This window comes from Mustelus asterias, chromosome 5, assembly GCF_964213995.1.
Source record: "Mustelus asterias chromosome 5, sMusAst1.hap1.1, whole genome shotgun sequence".
NCBI lineage: Eukaryota > Metazoa > Chordata > Chondrichthyes > Carcharhiniformes > Triakidae > Mustelus > Mustelus asterias.
The window spans coordinates 80,686,011-80,707,143 of record NC_135805.1 but is presented as its reverse complement, the minus strand read 5'-3'; the positions used below and the strand labels follow the sequence as shown (position 1 = coordinate 80,707,143).

Below are 21,133 nucleotides of genomic sequence, written 5' to 3'. Positions count from 1 at the left end.
TATTGCCATTCCACCAATAATGCCCCTGGTGTTGCCTGTCAGCCAGTCAACCCAGACTGCTGTTGCCCATGATGTGATGGTGCAATCCACAACTGAGCTTTCTGGATTCAGAGCTGCTCGAGATCATCCTCTAAGGCCAACTGCAATTTCCCCCCACTGAAAGTCAGCAGCCTTCCACCAACCATGCTGCAGCCACTAGGGTGACAATGCATTGGACTGCTAGGTCATACACACTGAAAGCAGGCATTTAGGGAATGCATAAGAGTGATTAGTTTTGTCTGCAACATGGCAGGATTTCATTTATAAATTTGGTTTGCAATGTTTATTTTGTGATGGTTTTTATGCAAACATTGTGACCAAGAGAGAACTGTGATGGTCAACGACAGTCGGAAGGCAAGGTGTGGGACTGTTTTGGAGTCTGGCAGTATAAGTATATAATAATAAAAAGTATATAATAGGTTATGATGTGCTTTGGGCCATCTTCATAAAGGCAAGATTTATAAAGGCAAGATTTTCTTTCAATGCACACACCACATAAATATACACAACACTCAGCTCCACCTCTCAAAAACCACAAATATAAACTTCCTCTTGATGTAGTGTTTCAATAAAACAAATCCCCACATCCCTTCAACTCACAGTAGATAATGAATAGTTGTCTTTAAATGTGCAGTTCAGAAAAATTGCAGTTCCTCTGCTTTGTGTGAGAACTTGTGGTATTAAAAAAATTATAAACAAATCATAAACAAATATTTTGTCATGAATTGCCATGTTATGCTGAGTTCCATTTTCTAACATTAACAATCTACCCTTTATTCATCACTGTGGTCAGATGTAAGTTCATGCAGCTTGTCTGTACAGTTTACCACAGTTCTGACTCATAAAGAAATATGTTTTGCATAAAATATGTTCAACTGTTAATTTAGGGATGCCTTTTTCTGAACATTTGATAGACCATGTAATTATATTCGGAGGTCTAAGGTTTGCAACACAACTAAGCGTATGGAGGGGGGGAACCTTAGCTCTTATCTCTATGTTATTATAACAGCATTTGATAAGTACATAGTAACATTGCAGACAGAAGTCATGTGTTACGTATCTGTGTTGGACATTTGTCTGAAAGGAGCGATTGATTTGTCTAGGATTGCATTGTTTTGTGCAGTGACTAATGTACATGAGAGGGCAAGATTTAGTTAAACTGGCTGAATTGTAAGCCAAAACTTGATAAGATTATTTTTATGTCATACTGATAAGATACCTTTTATCGCCACTATTCTTGGCACAGTAAGGAGGCAAAATAATCAGGTCAAAACAAAATTGCAGGCCTATGTGAGTGAGATAAATTGGACAGCTCTTTCCAAGCTCTTTCCACAGGCCTGTTGGGCTGAAGGGCCACCTTCCATGCTGTAAGATTATATGGTTCTAATGCTGCTTTTTATCACATTGTTCCAGTGAAACAGTTTTAGTTAAGTTTTCACCATATTTTGAGTCAATGTTTACACTACTGATGGAATAGAAGTTTGTGTGGGAGTGGGAATACTTCTTTCAAATGAAAGCAATGATCTTGTTTGCCAATGTTCTGTACAAAAATACTTTTAACTCCAGAGATTGTAAAGAATGTTTAGCATTGATCTGGGAAACACAGGTAATTAAGTTGCGGTATGAACAGTTAACGAAGGCCATGGAAAACTGCAACAGTTGTTACTTAAAACTTGGTACTGATATGGTTTATCTTCATTCAGGTAGCATTTTACATAAAAAACATCTACACATAGTAAAATATTCTTTCACATAGAAGATTGAAGTCATAGCAAAGCTACATAGAAAATAGAAGCAGGAATGGGCCATTCGGCCCTTCGAGTCTGCTCCACCATTTATTATGATCATGACTGATCATCAAATTCAATATCCTAATCCCACCTTCCCTCCCTCATATCCCTCGATTCCTTTAGCCCCAAGAGCTGTAGAAAAGTTATATTGCATGCATTATTTTCATTTATATTTTGGATTGGAGAACCTTTCTTGCATAAGTGGCAGTTGTTGTTTCGCAATGTTTTAAATTAAGTTAATATTAGCTTCTTTAAATGCGATTAAAGCTATTGGATAAAATTAAAGCTCTTTTACAGCTCTTGGCTATGATTCAGTTTCTCAAATGTTCTCCTAAGTAATTCAAGGGAATAAACCCCCCCAAAAAAGTCAATGTTTTTACTTCTGTGATTACCGATGCTCACAAAATTTATACTTGCTGCTCCTGCCTTGCTGTCAATCCTACTTCATTCTCGGTGTCTTTTATAACAATGAATATTCATGTGTTGGCCTTAGTTTCAAGCATGGTTACGCTTTGTACACTTTCTGAACCAGGATTATTTGCCGAGTTTACAGCTATGGGTGATAATCAGATTCTGAATGGAGTAAGGCAATTGGTCTGATAGCATTGGATTGTACAACACCAGCATAATCCATGGGCAGAATTCTCCCATTTTGAGACTATGTGCTATGGCGGGGCAGGAATATGGAACATGGAACATGGAATGTTTCCTGCTGCGACAACCAGCGGGAAAAACACATCAAATCATTCAGCCCCGACCTCATTAATTATGCACGGAGGTGCTTCATGCTGTACTCAGTGGCGGGGAAGACCTAGATGTCACGTAGTCCATCATTGTGTCTGGGCGCCATATTGAAAAGGTGCCAAACATTATTGAAGAAAGAAGATGGATCTCCTGAAAATGGAGATAGGTTTCCGGGAGCACCCTGAGGACCTTCTGAGACTGAAGATGGATCTCCAGGAACATTCCAGGGTTGGAAGGTGGATCCCCCTCCAGGATACTGAATCTGGAAGATTCACGTACAGATGCACCCCTGACCCACTGCTGTGGTGTTCCATAGCCCAGAGTTGTGAGTGGCCTCCATCCCGAACTCCAGAGGCAGTCCCAGGCATTGATCAGATGAGTTCCAACACCTGCATGCCAAACATGTTTCCTGTCGGCACTACAGAGAACTTGGTGTGGCGGTTTGGGCCCTCGTTTGCATTCCATTGACAGGATGCAAATGAGACTCATGCCGGGTTCTGGTGGATTATCCCGTCTGCCAAGGTGGCACCAGTGGAAGATCCTGCTGTGAATTCACGCTGGAGTGAAATTGATTTGAGTTTCGTGCTACTTTCTGCCACATTGGGGGCTTGGGAAAATTCTGCCCCAGGTCTTGTTTAAGTGGGCAAAAAAATTGGTGGGGAATGCATCCCTGCTGGTGGCAACAGCCCCACAGCCATTTAACACTTCCTGGAAGTCCCACCCCAACAGGGCTGCCAGCTAATCTGATTGGTCAGCAACTATGTAGTCCCAGAAAAGCCTCTGGAGCCAGTAGCCATTGCTAGAACTACGTGCAGTCCCATGAGTCTAAGTACTGGGAGCCCCATGCGTGGCGACTGGGGGATTTTCGCAGTGGCTTGGTTGCAGTGTTGATGTGGGCTTACTTGTGACACTAATAAATAAATAAATATCACAGGTTACAAGATTGTTTTAGTCTCTTAATGGAGACTGGAAGAGAGGCTCATGGGAGGGGGGAACAGATTGGAAAAGCCATGGAATGCCTGGCTAGAATGGGAAGGGATCCAGATTGGGAAAGGGGGTCAAGGTGGAAGATATCCCCTCCTTTCCCGCCCAGGACCCGAGCAGCATAACCTGCTGGGCCTCCCCAGTCCCTGACCTCCCGCCACCTGCCTCAAAACTGCAGCCAGGAGAGAAGCAGTACTTAAGTGGCCAATGACTTCAATTGGGGCAAGGCTTCCTCCTCTACCCTCTTAAAATTGCAGATGGTTTCGGGGTGGCAAAGGGCACTTGGGGAACTTTATCAGCTTGCCCGCCTGCATACCCAGCGGGTGGGGGGGGGGGGGGGCAGTCAAATTTTGCTGATATTTCATCTTTTTGTTTGTCATGAAGAAGCTTTGCGGCTTCCCTCAGGTGAAAACAGACAGAACATAAACAGCATCTAATCATTTGAGTTTTTGAAAGCTTTCTAACCATACTTCACAGAAAATTCCATCACTCTTTGGAAAACATGAAAAGAGTAACTTTGTGAACATTGAATGGTATTTTCCTGTATTAGGTCACATTATCTAACAACATCTATATAAGTTGAGATGCTGAATTTCAAGATGACAAGAAGGAGGAAATGTTTTCCTAAAATTTTCTTGAGGCAGTTATCTCAGTTCACAAATTCTGTATGTGTACCTGTATGCATTTTTCTGATGACAATACAGAACAGTAACAAAATTACAGAAAGCCACTGTGACAGATGAAATATAATAGGAAGCAGGTGCCTGTTCGTACAAAGCTGCAAAGGAAATGAACTGCTTAAAGGGTTATTTCCTATTGTAATCTGAAAGGTTCCTTAAATTCAAAAATGGGGATAATTTAACAGCAAATATCCCCTTCCCCACTTCAGTTACTTTTCTCAACATAAACGCATATTGTAACTGGAGGCTAAATATAGAGCAGCCTGGGAATTTACTCCACTTCCGGCTTTGAAGGAAACTCTATGGTAATAGCTAACATATGGCTCAAATCAGCAGTAGCTCAGCATTACTCATGTACCCAGGAGGTAATGACTTAAACAGAAACAGCCCACCTTCCATTGTTGCAGTCATACCTATATTATAGACCAATTTGTAGCATAGGCCTCTGAACAATAATTTACTTAGGTATTTAAAACAGCAAGTGATCTAGGAGTATAAATTAGTCTAGACCCTTATCCAGATTTTGACTTGGTGCTGCACGACCAAAACAAGCCTAAAGCAAGACGTCTGAGGATTGCTTGGTCCTCATCAACATACTTGGCATGACCAGCACTCCAGCTTGTGCCTTCACAGGTAACTCTTCCAAGCAAAGTCTTCAATTTTGGGCCATCTCTCACTGGTAGTGACCCTCAGGTAGGTTCTGGAATGGAGTTGGAGTGGGCTTCAGGTAGGGTAAAATGTGACTATGCTGTCAGTGAGGAAGAGCCAGGATATTGACCCAGTGACAGTGAAGGAATGGTGATATATTTCCAAGTCAGGATGGTGAGTGACTTGGAGGGGAACCCTCAGATGGTGGTGTAGAAAGGTATCTGCTGCTCTTGTTCTTCTAGATAGTAGTGATCGTGAGAAGGCAGAGACAAATTATCCACTCAGCACATTTTCCCCCAGTCTTTCCAGCACTGAAAATTCACCTGAATATTGTGGTGTTTCATATTCCTTCAAATTTTAGTTATTGTTGGAGATTTTTTTAAATTATTTTTCTTTTTGTCTCTTTTATCTCTCACTCAATCCTACTCTTTCTGCCCCTCCTTTTATTTACTTTCTATACCTTATTTGGCAATGAAATCAAAATTCTAATGGACGCTTCCTGGTTTAGACTTGGTGCTGCTTATTAATGATTCTTCAATCTGATTGGGTAAAGGAGATACATAGGGCAGAATTGTCCACTTGCTTCAGGAAGCACATCGACTATCCTGCCCACCATCGCACCTAGTCTAAAAAATGGAAAATTCTATCCATAGTTTGTTTCCCTGTTCACATATATCCCACCTGGACAGGGTGGGGGGACACTGTGCTTTGGCTTGTTGTGTGGCAAGAACTTCCCATTCCAAAGCCCACAGAAAATCAATGAGCGAGTGAAGTTGTAAGTAATGGCTGACACTGTTCATTGCCCACTGGCCACTATACTAGTCCATTAAGTACACACAATTTTGAATTTCAAGGAAAATACCTTAAATTGGGAAAGAGGGATGCCAACTGAGGTAACTTAAAGGCCTTATCCCACTGCCTTTGGTATTCAACCAGTGGTGGGTGGGACAATTGCTACACTGGGTGTCCAAAAAGCAAATACTTGTCAGGTTTATTTATGGGTTCCTAGGATGTTCCTCATTGACAGAAACTCATTGCTTGATCGAAGGACATGTCATTAGGAAAGGGGGTGGGGGGGGGGTCACTGAGAACCATACCCCACCTTTTCTTACAATGCCCTAACCTCCTTGTGATCCCCATCCCACCCACATTCTCCTCCTGCCTGGTGCCCCTCACTGATCCTGGGCCTCTAGTGGGGGCATTGCTGGTAGCTGCCACCGCTACTGGTGGTATTACCTGCAATGGAGAGTGAAGGCGTCTGATTGGCCAGCAGCCCTTGGGGGTCCTTGACCCAGCCAGGATTGGCCTACCACTGGGTCATTTTGGCACTTAATCTGATTGGCCTTTCCCCAAAGGAGACAACATGGAGAACCACACCCCACCTTTTCTTACAATGCCCTGCCCCTCCCTTCCCAACCAGCGACCCCCCCCTCCCACCTTGTGATCCCCATTTCACCCTCATTCACCTCTCGCCAACTCTCTCTGTTTTACGTGTTTACAGATTATTGATAATGTGCAGTAAACATGTGAAAAATATTGTAAAATCTGTCATTTAAACACATTTCTAGAAACAGACAACTTCTGACTTAATTTTTGTGACTCACTTGGAACTATGCTTGATAGCGGTTAGAAAATGAGCAGGTTGCTTATCGATTTGAAATTCATCCTTTTGGTAACATCTCCATCTCCTATTTTAAATTGCAGGACCCCAATTTGCACTTTAACTGGGGCCTGAGCAGTGAAGCTTTCCCTCCAAACTGAAGCAGGTTTGTGGATTTAAGTTAAGTGTAAAACTTTCCTTTGTGAGACTTGTAGGAACAGTGATCTTCTGAGCTCCATCCACGAGGAGGGTTGAAGCCTCCCATGCTTCTGACTCCTCCATCTCCTTTCCCTATCACATTACTGTCCCAAATACTCCTCTCCTCTCTGCAATTGCTTGTCAGAAAGTTGTTCCTTCATGCTGGCTGGAAACCTTTGGTCACCCACATGTCTTTTGCCACCCACTAGCCAGCTGCTGCTTTCTGCCTGTTTTGGGTAAGCATGTAAATGTGGCCTGGGCATTCAAATACCCTCAGCCTGAAACTTTGGTAAGTAAGTGTGTTTTGCACTCAGCCAGCCCCCAAGGTCTGAAGAATCGGAAAAGAATCGGAAAATCGGAAAGGTTAATATTTCAACATTTAAGAGGCATCTGGATGGGCACATGAGGGAATAAAGGGATACAATGTGGGTAAGGGCAGAAGGGTTTTTTTAAAGTTTCATAATAGAATCATGATCAGCACAGGCTTGGAGGGCCGAAGGGCCTGTTCCTGGGCTGTGCTTTTCTTTGTTCTTTTTCTTATGTTTCTGTTAACCATTTTGAATTGTGATGGAAGCTTCCCACCTAGAATATTAACCTATATCCAATGGGTCCACTATGTATTTGCAATAGTTTTTGTTTTTTGTAGCAGTAATTGGAAAATACTAATTGTGGTTCACTTTGGGCATTAACATTTGACTTTTACTACTGGAGTATCAGGATATTTACTGTACATCTATTCATAGTACAGCAATTCCTCATCTGATCGCTTTCTGACTGTACAATTATATGTGCTGGTTCTAGCTCTGCTTAATGAAATAAACGGATTTGTACAGTGGCACCAATTTTGTGGCATTTCCATTATTGTGAATAATAAGAAATAAAAAGTTAGTATGACAGAAAGTCAGCAGCAGCATAATGACTGGTTTGTTAAAATTAAAACTGTGGCTGACTGAATCATTAAGTACGTCACCATGAATATTCTTCCTGTCTTGCAAGAAATCTATTTGTTCAGTCAGTATGAATACTACTGCCATATTGTGTAATACAAAGCCTGTTTTGCATTAGCTGGATTTTGAATGCTATTCCAAAAGCATATCGAGCAGCTTGCTGATGAGCCCATATTAATCTTAACCTCAAATTATGTTGATTGCACTTAAAATCATTTGGTAAGATTTTTTCATTTTTAAGTAGTCAAGAGGAACCCTGGAGGCCAGAATCTCAAGCTTCCTTCTTAGCTGCCTGACCACTCCATATGCAACAATGGGAGTCCCCTAACAGAGTTGTTAATGAATGAGACTGAGCCTCCTAATTTGTTGGGAGGGTAGAGGCCAGCCAAAGCAGTCAGAAGGCAAGTCATGATTCATGTCAGTTAACTCAGTCGTTTATGACGCCTTGTAGGTGAGGAATTTTGGTATTTCGTCGCATTGGGTCCCTAGAATTGTTGTCGCTCAAATTGGGCCCCTGTTTTATTAGAAATAACACCCATCGTTGAATTCCTGCTGATGTGATTGGTGGAATAGTCTGGTGAAATTTCTTGACACCAAAAAATATTGAAAACCTTCCTTTCTCAATTTGTGAGTAGCCTTTTTCAGTCTTTGAGAAGGTTCTTGAGACAAAACCTATTGGCCTTTTAGAGCCGTCGTCCATCTCATGGAACAACACCGCACTAAAGCCAAATGGAGAGGCATCGCAGGTTAACACCAGTTCCTTACACAGGTCGAAATGTACTAATAAGTTTGAAGAAAGCAGCAATTGTTTTATTCTGTTGGAAGCTTCTTTCTGGGGAGGCTTCCAAGACCAATGCTGATGTTTCTTTAGCAGAATATGCAAGAGTTGGGGGGGGCAATAACATTGACAAGTTTCCAAAAATGACTTGAGCTCAGATATGTTTTCGGGGGCTAGTGTCACCTTTGTGGCTCTGATCTTGTCTTCCATGGGGTGTAATCCTTGTGCATCTATATGGTAGCCCAGATAGGTTACCTCAGTGGCTTAAAAAGTACATTTCTCCTTCTTGAGGTGGACTCAACCTCTGAAATCTCTTCAGCACCTCCTCGAAGTTAGCTAGCTGCTTGGCTTCTGCCGATCCAGAACATCATCAAAATTATACCACAACTCATGACAGCCCCTGCAGCAGACTCTCTGTTGTCCTCTGGAAAATTGCACATGCTGAAGACACGCCAAAAGACAGGGGCAAGTATTGGAACAACTCTTTGGGCCTGATTTTACCATTTTGATTCTAAGTGCTGAATCTGGGCGTGATTCAGATCCGACTTCTAACCCATGTTCTCCGGCACCCCCATACTCACTCAGCCTGAAAGAAAAGTCACGAGTCTGAATTGTGCTGTGGGTGGGGCTTATTGCACCTGAAACGCTGCTGCTCCGATCGGAGACTTCAACTGCGTATGCGCAGTGAAAAAAATTTTGAAAAACGCTCCCCTGCCACATCACGCCCGGGCCGCAAAAAGCGGATAAAGCGGCCCGGGAACAATGGCCCCCACAGACATCGTCCCACCTCCACAACATAACTGTCCCCCTTATCCACCCACCCCCCTCGCTACCCAGACCGATCATGACCCCCTGCCCCACTTCCTCCCCACCGACTGCCCGCAGAGTGGCAGCAGCACCCCCCCTGCCCCCCTCATACCAGAGATCCATCTGGCCTCCCCTCGCCCCCCCCCCACACCAGAGAATGATTTGGCCTCCCTCCTCCTCCTCCCCCCCCCACCAGATAACGATCTGGCCCTTCTCCTCCCCTCCTCCGCCCCATTAGAGAACGATCTGGCCTCCCTTCTCCTCTTCCCCCTCCCACCGGAGAACGATTTGGCCTCCCTCCTCCCCCTCCCCCACCATCAGAGAACGATCGGGCCCGCCTCCCTCCCCCCCCCCCCCCCCCCCCCGGATCCCCCCCCCCCCCACCACCGATCTGATTCAGAGAGCCGCCAGAAGCTCTGAACTTACCTCTTCAGAAGCTGGAGCGCCTGAAACAGACCTTTACCGAGCATGTCTGTTTTGCGCTGAATCTGGACGGGCGAACGCAATAGTAAAGGGGGAAATGTGGGTAAATTTGAGTGCCCAGTCTATTAAGTCAATTTAAATGCATGCAAATGCATTTAAATTGACATCACGCCCAATTCGGGCGCGGTCCCGATCGCGTCCATTTTAGGGCCTTGGTAAAGTGGGAATCGGTGCGGACGTGGGCACAGATCACACTATTCGCCTCACACCCAACTTTACCAAGTTTTCGCACCCAGAAACGGGCGCAACACAATGGTAAAATCAGGCCCTTTGTGTGTGTTTATCGTGATATAATCTCGGGAAGTGTTGACTAATTCAAGTTGTTGATATGCGTGAATCACATTCGACTTTGTATAAGATTCACCTCCAGCCAACTCTGCATACAGGTCTTCAAGAATGGATATTTATCCAACTTGTCAGCCCTGTTAACTATTAACACAAAGACAGACTGTCTTGTCTGGTTTCCATTAGGGAACTTTGGGTGCTGTCCATTCAGAGAATTGAACTGAATCATGCCCAGTTCTTCCAATCTCTTTAATTCAGTATCTAGTTTCTCTCATAACGCATATGATACTGGTCTCACCCTAAAGAATCAAGGGGGTCACATCTGGGTCCACATAAATCTTTGCTTGCAGACCTTTTATTTGTCCTATCACTGAAGATACTCTCATATTTCTCCTTCAGTTCAAGCACCCTCCTTCTTGCATATGGAAAATCTTGATCTAATTTAATTTGATTTCTTTAAGCCAATCATGGCCGAGAAGGTTTGGTCATATGCCTGTCAAAATGATCACTGAGAGTTGGGCAGGCAGTTGCCCTTCGCTTACAGGTACCATTGCGAAGCCCACTATTTTTATCACTTCTCCAGTATAAGCTGTTGACTTGGACACAGTACTCTTCAAATTCAATGGTCGAACACCTTTTCTCAAGTACTGATATGTATGCTCAATTAGTACAGTAGCTGGTGCCCCTGTATCAACTTCCATCTTAAGAGGCTTTCCAATTACCCAAAGCATGACAGTCATAGGGGCTATCTTGCCCGCTTTTATATTAAACAATGAATGAATATTTAAATAGTTGGTGCTGGACTCTTCCACATTGTATATTGGTGACACATTATTTAATCAGGTATTCGGTAACTTGACTTGGCTCTGCACCTTTGCCTTAAGTGGCCTCTCCTCTGACAATGGAAAGATTCAGCCTCCTTATACCTACAGCATTCAGTGAAATGGTTACTTCCACATCAGTAATATTCCACTTCAAACTTCACTAATTGATTGCCTCTTCTAAATCTTCTGTCTTATTTGTGGCTTAACTCGTTTCCAACTCCACAGCTACTTATTTGGTTTTGGTGCCACTCTGATTGCAGCCTAACTTGCCATTTTGCATACTGTAACCCTTGTGCATCTTTTTCAGTGCTTTCCATTGCCTGCGCTATCTGCATTGTTCCTTTAAAATTAATATTGACCTCTACAAGTAATCTCAGTTGAATCACCTCGTTAGTCACCCCACAGACTAATCTGTCCCATAACATATCATTCAAAATGACTCCAAAATCGCAATACCTCGAAATCTATTTCAATTTAGTGAAATAACTTGCAATTGTTTCATCTGGGGCTCTTTCCCTTGAATTAAACTTATATCTTTGGAGTATGACTATGACTGATGGTTTAGGCTAGAAATGTGACTTCACCAATTCCACAAGCTCACTGAATGATTTGGAGTTGAGCGTGCTTGAGGCTGTGAGATTGCAAATCAGATTATAAGTTTGGGTTCCACACACACACTCAGGAGCAAAGCCTTGTGCTTTGCCTCCTCTCTATTTAATTTGCTTGGAAGTAATGTCCAAGGCGCAAGGCGTATTGTGTCCAGTACTCGATGGAGGAGTCTAATGTTGACTACCCTTCTTTTCTCAACTTCAATCCAACCTGGATACTCACAGTCTGAGGATCATTTTTGTTTTATCTCCATTGACAAATGTAAAGATGCGCATTCACCAGTTTGGGATAAACACAATTTGTTTATTTACAGGTTAAAACTATACAGAGGATTGCAATCTCATGGCTGCAATCAGCTCCCGAGATGAATCTGAATACCAGACTTACCAGGTTGATTGATCCTGAAAAGGGAAAATTACCACAATTTATTGCTTTAGTTTCCTACAGGTTTAATTTTGGATTTCAGCAGTGTCAGTGACCCATTATCATGACTAACACCAGATTAAATCAGCTATCATTTAAATGACAAATCTTTGCAATGCATTAAAAAAAAAATCCTATTCCTATATTTCATAGCTCCATACCATTAATTAAACTGTACTGTGATATGCAATGGCTTGGCAACCAGATTCTCACCATAGTAAACCCAAGTCAAATTCAAAGTAAAGATTATTGTTGAATGTTTGTTGGGCTCTCATGAGTCTAAACAACGTCCAATAAGTGACTAACGTCTCATCAACTTGATCTGTAGAAAGGTCTCCCATGTAAATCCAACCTAAATCTTAATCAGTGAGTTTATTTCTGTTAAAATCCAATCCATTTCCAGGTAATGACTGGTTTCCTGTCAAACTAATCTAACTCAAGCCATGTGGTGCCCTGATTGTCATAAAATTAAATGCAAGCTGAGTCATAACCACGATATTCACTGTTCACTCTTTCAATTCAACTAGAAGGTCAACTGATGTTTTAAAGATTGGAGGAGAACTCAAAGGCTTATTTAGGCTCAATGAAAAATTCTGAAGCTGTGTCCCAAAACCAACAGCTTGGATTTTCTCACTTTCTTTGTGTATCTGAAGTCAACATTTAGATCGTTAAAAAAAAAGAATTTAAGCACTTGGTTGGTTACCAAGATGCAAAATACCTGAAAAAATTGTTCTTAGTTTATGACAATGGTTAATTTCACCTTCAAAGAGGAGACAAATAAATAATATATAAGGAGCACAGTAAGCACAACATCACAGCATCTGCAAGAACTAAAACAGCTAGGTTCTTTTGGTTTCTTTGCAAAGGCATTATTTTTACATACTCTATTCTACCATGTGTATTTTTCAAAATAAGAAAGAATTATGGCATTCTTTACTTTGCATCTGAAATGAGATTGTTATGGACCAGTGGAGCTGGCAAGTAGGAGACTATTTTTTTCTTTTATCTGCCTCTCTCCTTTATCTGCCTTCATTTTTGTGCCTTCTTGCCTGAGGTACTGATTCCTTTTAAGGGTTTTGGCTGCTCTCTGGTACCTTGACAAGTGGCAATTCTTCATTTATAAATCTAAATAATGATTTTTGCTATCACAACAAAGCTCAATTCTGTCCTCACCTGACATCCAGGCACATGGGCATAGAATTTCACTCTTGAGATAGGTGTGTAGAGCAGGGAAATGTCCTGGTTTGCTGCACCCACCTCATTGGAGGGGGAGGGGGGGGGCGGGGAGAGTAAGGAATGGCCCCAACAAAGATGGTGGGACCTTTGTTCTTAGGTGACAGATGTGGGATAAAATGTGGCCCACTGCCCTGAACACAGATCACATGTGACCACAGGAGCTGCCGAGTCACTTAAAACACCACAGTTGTAAAGAGCAAATTGTAAACTCATTTCCAGCTATATTCTGCATTGCACACATATTTTCACATTTGAATGTATAATCTTCAGTAGGTAAAACCTCATGGTGGGATTTCCCCCCCGCCACCTGATAGCACACTGATGAGTTTTCTGGCAGAGTGGGATGGATTCAATGGGAAATCCCATTGACAGCGATGGGACCAGAAGCTCCCGCCACCAGCGTGCTACCCACTTCTGCCAAGAAACATGCCCCGGGGGAGGGCAGAGACCCTATATACATATCCAAATCCTGAAATTTCTATGTTGCATTTTGAATCGGTATGTTCAAAAAACAGTTTCTGCCAAAATAAATAGAGCTAATGTCTGAGAGATGAAGAACGTCACATGACTACCTGGGAATTGCTGACTTGCTTTGCTCCTAGTTAAGGAATGCTGCAAGATGTATAAGGACCACAAAGCAAAAATAACAAAACGAATGTCCAAATTCAGAAGTAAAGCAGTTTGCAACCTTAATATTTTACAAATTTGAAATCATTTCTAAATCATTAAAAATATTTGCACAATATTTTAATTTCCAGCAAACAGCTTTTACAGGCATTGCAATATAATTTGCTTTTCTTTGTATGAAGTAGAAACTTGTATCTGTGTTGGAACATTTTTCTTTCCTAGTCATTGATTTGGAATTGTATATTATTTGTTGAGTATCGGTTAGTCTCACTATCTGAATTGCTACAACATGAAAGATTTTTTGCCGCAATTTTGCACCTTAGTTTGTCCTCGCCCCCCCTCCCCCCCAACTTATTTTCAAAACATTTAAGTACAATTAGTGGGCTTCCCCCTGCATTAGGAATTCCCCCTGCATTAGGAATTCCCCCCTCATCGACGTCACGTCACATCGGCAATGCTTACAATTGCTTTTTAAAAACTGGAACTGGCTGAAGGGAACCCACCGGGGGAGCACAGGTAAGTATAACCCCGGGTGAAAAGGGACATGCCGAGGCAGTACCCTAATACTGCCCCTGGCAAGGCTGGGATGTTCTCTGCAGAGATCCATGGGGGGGATTCCCCTTACTGGTTGCGGGGAGGTGTTCCCCTGATGCGTGTGTGGTGGGGGGTCCTTGTCTATGAAGGGGTGGTCCTGTGTTGCCTATCCAAGCCCTGATCGCTGGATTCCTTGCTGCTGGCTTTATCTGGTTCTGCCCCACCAGCGTGATGGTGTGGCCCACACCTGCATTTTATTTTTTTGCATAGTGTTGATGCACAATGTGATGAGAAAACCCGGCTGAGGCGCTAGTGAGATGCATGTTGGTTTTCTCACTTCAACCATCACTCTGTGCAGAAAAGGAAAGTTTCACCAAAGTTCTAATTTTCTGCCTTCTTCCTTTGTCCCTGGAGACACCAGAGCTGCCTTTTGGAATGTGGGCTTGTGGCTTGAAGCCTTGTTCTGTGTTACTCCATAATGCTTATTTTAAAAATCAGGCAATCAGAAAATTACTTGTAGCAGCTTGTGCATACAACTTCACCAGTTCCACTTACCCTATAGCGTGAACCTTGACAGAAAGTGCCAGACTATTTGATCATGTGATGGTATCATGAAGTCCAAGCCTGCACTCTCTTGATATGCACGTCTGCCACTGTCACCAGACGATGATCAGGGGCAATATTTATGGTTAATTTCTATCTCTAATTGTTGTACAAACTCGGCTCATTATAATAAATTGACAAACGTTATACAAATAAACATTTTCAATTGGAAATTTTGGCAGCTCATAGGATTATGATAAACTGACTGTAAAGAAGAGTAGAAATTGTTGCTGACTGCAATAGCAGATTAATGCTTAATATGTTTACTTGACTTCCTTTATCCCCTATTTTACCCGAAGCATTGATCTGTTTGAAATCAGAGTGTCAAATATTCAGATGTCTGCTCCAACCTACAACAACAAATTTAGTAATACGTTCCACTGAATCTTAATGCAAATTTAAGTCAATATTGGGCTTTTTAAAAAACCTAATATTATGAAGCAGGTTGGTTGGGTTATATCCACTGTTAGTTTGTCTATATGATACTGCGTTACCACGTTTTTTACCCAGAGCTTTGTGTTTCTGTGAATGGCAGGATGCATAATGGGGAGAGCAACATTTGATTTATGGTTTTAATTAAGTAAATTAAGGCTTACAAACGGATATGGTTTCCATGTGATCAATTTTCTACAGCTTTAATTGTGACTCAATGCAACACAATTTACTCTGTGTTACAGTGCCTAAGAAACTACTGGATGAAACCAACCCCAAGCCAACTCATTATAAAGGAATTCATCACCCTAATTTTCCACCACACCCCAAACCTTATGATCCGAACATTATTGGTGACGGTGTCTTTCCCCATGATGTGTTACCCTTTATAACAGAAGCATCTTTGCCAGGTAAGTATTTTTACTTGGAAGTAAAACTTCTGGATAAAAGCTTCCAATTTTATTTATTTTTTAAATGCCATTTGTTTAATTATTTGCAGTTGCAGAGTTTGTTGGCATAGAGATCTCTGATGTTCACCCATGCAGAATAGTCGTCGCAGTCCCTTTAGATGGAGGACTTGAGTCCTACAATCACTAAATTGAAATGAATGAATACAAGGCCCTCAACTACAAATAAAGTAACACATTTTTTATTTTCAAAAAATAATCAGTGATTTGAATTTAAAAGCTGCCGGTGCATTCTGGGAAATTTGTGTGTACCTGAGCTGCCTTCAGCCAACAAGTGTTCTGGGAACAAAACACCAAACTCAATCCCAGTTATTTGGGAGAGGCTGAATTGTTCAAGAGAAACTTTAATGGAGGCATTAAAAGACTCAGGATATTGCAGTGGATAAATGTAATAATGTTAATGCAACATGCATTTTGTAAAATTTACTTTGTTTCAATATGACAGTTACTAAGGAAAAAGCATAACTTCAATATATTTAATATTCAGGAAAACATAAGGGAAAGCAAGATACTACTACATGAGGCCACATTTTACAGTTTCCCACTGGCCTGTTTAAAGCAGAGGGATCGTAAAATGCTGGGCGTAGCCTTCCCAACCAGTCTTTCCCTTCACAGGGAGTTTAGGAACAGTCAGGCAGCTCATTTGCCCTTGGACCGAGATCATTAAGTGGCCAATTAATGGTTTTCAATTGACTTCTGTGGGCATAGGGTAGTGGTGAATACAGCATCCAATAAAATCCAGTACGTAATGACTATATCTAGACAAAACATTACCTGCCCTGCATGCTCCTATGAAACATTTTCAGAATGTAATTTGTGCAAGTGGTGGGGAGTTAGTTTCAGGATTGGGATGGGAGAAAGCCGTTACATTTTAAATGTAGGTATAATGAAAAACGTTTCATAGCCAGGACATGTGCAGAAATACCAGTAGACATGTTAAACTGCACATACACAAGTTAAAATCAAGTGCAGTTTTTGGATAAATTAGAAGTTAGAGGGTTGGAGATAATTGAATAAGATGTCCAGCTGTATTGGATCTATCTTCTTTCCTCATTTGCGACTGGAATTTTCCAGTGCCGCTGAAAGTCATTGGAGTTTTGGTTGGAACAATAAATTTTCCATTCTTGCTGGCAACAGCCCATCGTGGATGAGACCGGAAAATCCCACCCCCCTATTGAAATCAGAAATTCTGTCCCTACTTTGTGTAACACTGATTTAATATTTATAGCTAAACAGCAGAATTTGCAGAAGTTTGAGAAGCAGAAAAGTGATGATAGATAGATCATATGAATTTCAGTACAGAATGAGTTGCTGTGAAATATGAAGCTGATGTGCTACTGTGTCTTTATTGATGTGCAATGTATCAAGTTTACACGTACAGTTTCCATTATAGGAATTGATAATGGGAAAAACTTGACAGGAAATAGATGCAGATATAAGATTTTTAATGCACAAAAAGGTAAAGGGAAGATATTGCAGCTTTCAAAGTATGAATTATTTTCTACTTAGTTCTTGATTGGCAGCTTCATCTCCATTCTTAAAAGTAACAAGAAAAAGAATGCACAATCTTAGACTCCTCAGCAAGTCATGTGCAACTATGCAAGTTACTAACATATGTTTGTCCACAAAACATTGCTGATTATTATCAACTTTCCTCTGAGAAAACTTTATTTGCTGCAGTTGGTGGCTAATCTGCATTATCACAAAGGTTCACAGGGCTCTCCCATTTTGTAGCTTTTTTATATTAATAAGTGTTTATGATTATTATCATCCATTCATCTGCAAATAATTCCTTTCACATTCATCAAATTTCTTCAGACCAGATCTCTGAATTGATACTTGGTTACATCTTTAGTTGTTCCATACCCTTCAATAAGATAATGAGAGTATTGTTTAGAAACATAGAAAAACTACAGCACAATACATGCCCTTCAGCCCACAAAGATGTGCCGAACATGTCCCTACCTTAGCGATTACTAGGCTTACCTATAACCCTCTATCTTACTAGGTTCCATGTACTTATCTAAAAGTCTCTTAAAAGACCCTATCGAATCTGTCTCCACCACCGTTGCTGGCAGCCCATTCCATGCATCCACCACCCTCTGAGTGAAAAACTTACCCCTGACATCTCCTCTGTACCTACTCCCCAGCACCTTAAACCTGTGTCCTCTTGTGGCAACCATTTCAGCCCTGGGAAAAAGCCTCTGACTATCCACTCGATCAGTACCTCTCAACATCTTATACACCTCTATCAGGTCACCCCTCATCCTTTGTCTCTCCAAGGAGAAAAGGCCGAGCTCACTCAACCTATCCTCATAAGGCATGCTCCCCAACCCAGACAACATCCTTGTAAATCTCCTCTGCACCCTTTCTATGGCTTCCACATCCTTCCTGTAATGAGGCGACCAGAACTGAGCACAGTACTCCAAGTATAGTCTGACCAGGGTCTTATATAGCTGCAACATTATCTCACGACTCCTAAACTCAATTCCTCGATTGATGAAGGCCAGTACACCATATGCCTTCTTAACCACAGCCTCAACCTGCACAGCTGCTTTGAGCGTCCTATGAACTCGGACCCCAAGATCCTTCTGATCTTCCACTCGGTCAAGAGTCCTACCATTAATATTATATTCTGCCATCCTATTTGACCTGCCAAAATGAACCACCTCACACTTATCTGGGTTGAACTCCATCTGCCACTTCTCCACCCAGTCTTGCATCCTATCAATGTCTCGCTGCAACTTCTGACATCACTCCACACTATCCACAACACCTCCAACCTTTGTGTCATCAGCAAACTTACCAACCCATCCCTCCACTTCCTCATCCAGGTCATTTATAAAAATCACAAAGAGTAAGGGTCCCAGAACAGATCCCTGGGGCACTCCACTGGTGACCGACCTCCATGCAGAATATGACCCATCTATAACCACTCTTTGTCATCTGTGGGCAAGCCAGTTCTGGATCCACAAAGCAATGTCCCCTTGGATCCCATGCCCCCTCACTTTCTCAATAAGCCTTGCATGGGGCACCTTATCAAATGCCTTGCTGAAGTCCATATATACTACATCTACTGCTCTTCCTTCATCAATGTGTTAGTCACATCCTCAAAAAATTCAATCAGGCTCATAAGGCATGATCTGCCTTTGTCAAAGCCATGCTGACTATTCTTAATCATATTATACCTCTCCAAATGTTCATAAATTGTTTCTTTCAATTCTTTAAGGACAATTTCTCTCATGTGATTATAGTTTAGGAACATACTAGTGCAGTAATGTCATGCCTGTTTGTGATCATTATGCATCTGAATGTTCTTCGTCTTATGCATTATGTTAAGCTTTAAACATGCTGCTCCTCATATCTTTCCTGGGTGATTATACTGTTGAAGTCAATATTTGTTGTATACTTGGAGTCTTTTACTGGTGGTCTCTGGTCAACTTGGTTGGAAAGTCAGCTAGAGTCGTGTCCATGGGGCTCAGCTGTTAAAATTGACTCAGCCTCCCACTCATTAAGCCACCTTCCCACCCAAGAGTCAAACCTCCTCCTTTAAGTGAATATATATAGAGTATGGATGAGCACCTTTTAAAGCCTAGCACCAATCCTAACAATGCTGCCTCTAAATTGAATCAATAGTAAATTTCATTCCTAAATCTCTTTTTGGTGAATTCTCCCAAAAGATTTCAAAGTGTCATAATGGTGAGAAACCAGGAACGGCCTGCTGTTCGGATTGGGAGGCTGGACATGTGGGAATTTCTGTATTGGGAATTCATGATGCCATCCTGACCAATGCCACTGGTCTTGTATGGGGCAGATGGATCACATAGAATCACCAGGAATAAAGCCATAAACAGCATCAGTGTCCTGGTCTAACATCCCGCCCTTCTTTGATGAAGGGGTAGAATGGGAGTGAGTTAGAAGGACTGCAGATCTTTGGCTCCATTATATTTAACTTTATTTAAGATCTGAAATGCAAAGAAGTTGATTTTTCTAATCTTTTGTAACAACTGAATGACAGATTTTTAACAGCAGAAACTCAGGATTTCCTGGAAACTTGTTTGGAACATATCAAAATTGAACAGCTGGAAACAAAGCTTGGGAAGTAACTGATAAAAGCTCAATGGCGGTTTTACAGAAGCATTGGCAACCCTCAGCAAATTTAAATTAAATTATTAACAGTCCTTATCTATAACCTGTGAGGAGAAGTTATATCTTGTCTTGGATAAATATAATAAAAAAGCCTTTGAAGTTAGTAATAAAATCCATCAGCTCCACCTTTTGCTTCTGGTGAAGTGGTGAACAATGGTTTAATGTATTTGGTCTAAAGTCTAGAAATAGTCACATTATACAACAGTCACACATGGTGGATTGCAGCCCTGACACTCATCTGCTGTATATCAATGTCTTCTTTTCTGTATGATTTAAAATTATTGTTTGAAATTTGATTGTAAGTACATCATGATTTTATAATTTTCATAACTAAGATTGTTTCATATCATTGCCTTAAATGCTATGTACTGCTCAATATTTAACTTGATGCTTTGGTGTATGAATGCAGAAGAAAAGAAAAAAGGAAGATCAGCCTTTGATTACCCAATGGATGCTAAGCCCCTACCAGCTCCACTGGATGAGATAGACAAACAACTTCTTGAAACGAGGGGTATTCAGACTGAAATGGCATTATTAAGCAACATTTTGGAAACCTATTCTTATATCACAGGTAGGTCAATGCTTCCAATTCTGTTTTACTACTTTGTGTAAAAACTAATAACAGTAATAGAAGAAACATTCCTTTCTTAAAATAAGGCAACTTGCAATTCTATTCAGTGCGTCATAGATAATCATCAGGAAGGTGAATGCATACCTAAGAAGAGAGAGGTTAGTATTTGAAGGCTTGGTTAAAGAGATGGATTCTGTGAAAGCTTTTAAAGGAGGGAGATGTGGAAAGGCAAATACACTATTGGAAGGCATTCCAGAGACTGGGCCCTGGATCAGTCGAAAGTTTTGCTGTCAGTGATGAGATAAAGGAAGGAGATTATAAAAGGTTCCTACCAGTGGAACGTAGAGTTTAATTAGAGTTATGCAATTGGAAGAAATTAGGGCCATGGATAAACAAAGATAAAGAGGGATTGAACACTTGTCCTTGTCCTTAATAATAAGTGTGAGATAATGGTCATTTAGGGACCAACATCCATCCTGTATCTGAAACAAAAGCATCTGCTTTTAACCTGTATGTGAAGGATGTCTTACAGGTCTGACAGATCTGTGAGCAGAGAATAGAGCCAATGTTTCGAGTCTAGATGACCCTTTGTCAGAACATTAGCCTTTGGTGGCTTTTCCAAACCATCTTGGTGGGCACTAGCAGAAAGATCCATTGTAAATGCACACAACTCTG

General features: G+C 41.5%; 1 protein-coding gene across 2 annotated transcripts in view; it reads left to right on the top strand.

The window, feature by feature from the left end:
- LOC144493630 (protein eva-1 homolog A-like) overlaps positions 1-21,133 on the top strand; it is a 298,521-nt gene that overhangs the window by 266,584 nt on the left and 10,804 nt on the right. For both annotated transcript variants that reach the window (XM_078212884.1, XM_078212885.1), the window contains 2 exons: positions 15,517-15,681; positions 20,297-20,458. In XM_078212884.1, the coding sequence (XP_078069010.1) occupies positions 15,517-15,681; positions 20,297-20,458 (327 nt within the window). The remainder of the gene's footprint in view (positions 1-15,516; positions 15,682-20,296; positions 20,459-21,133) is intronic.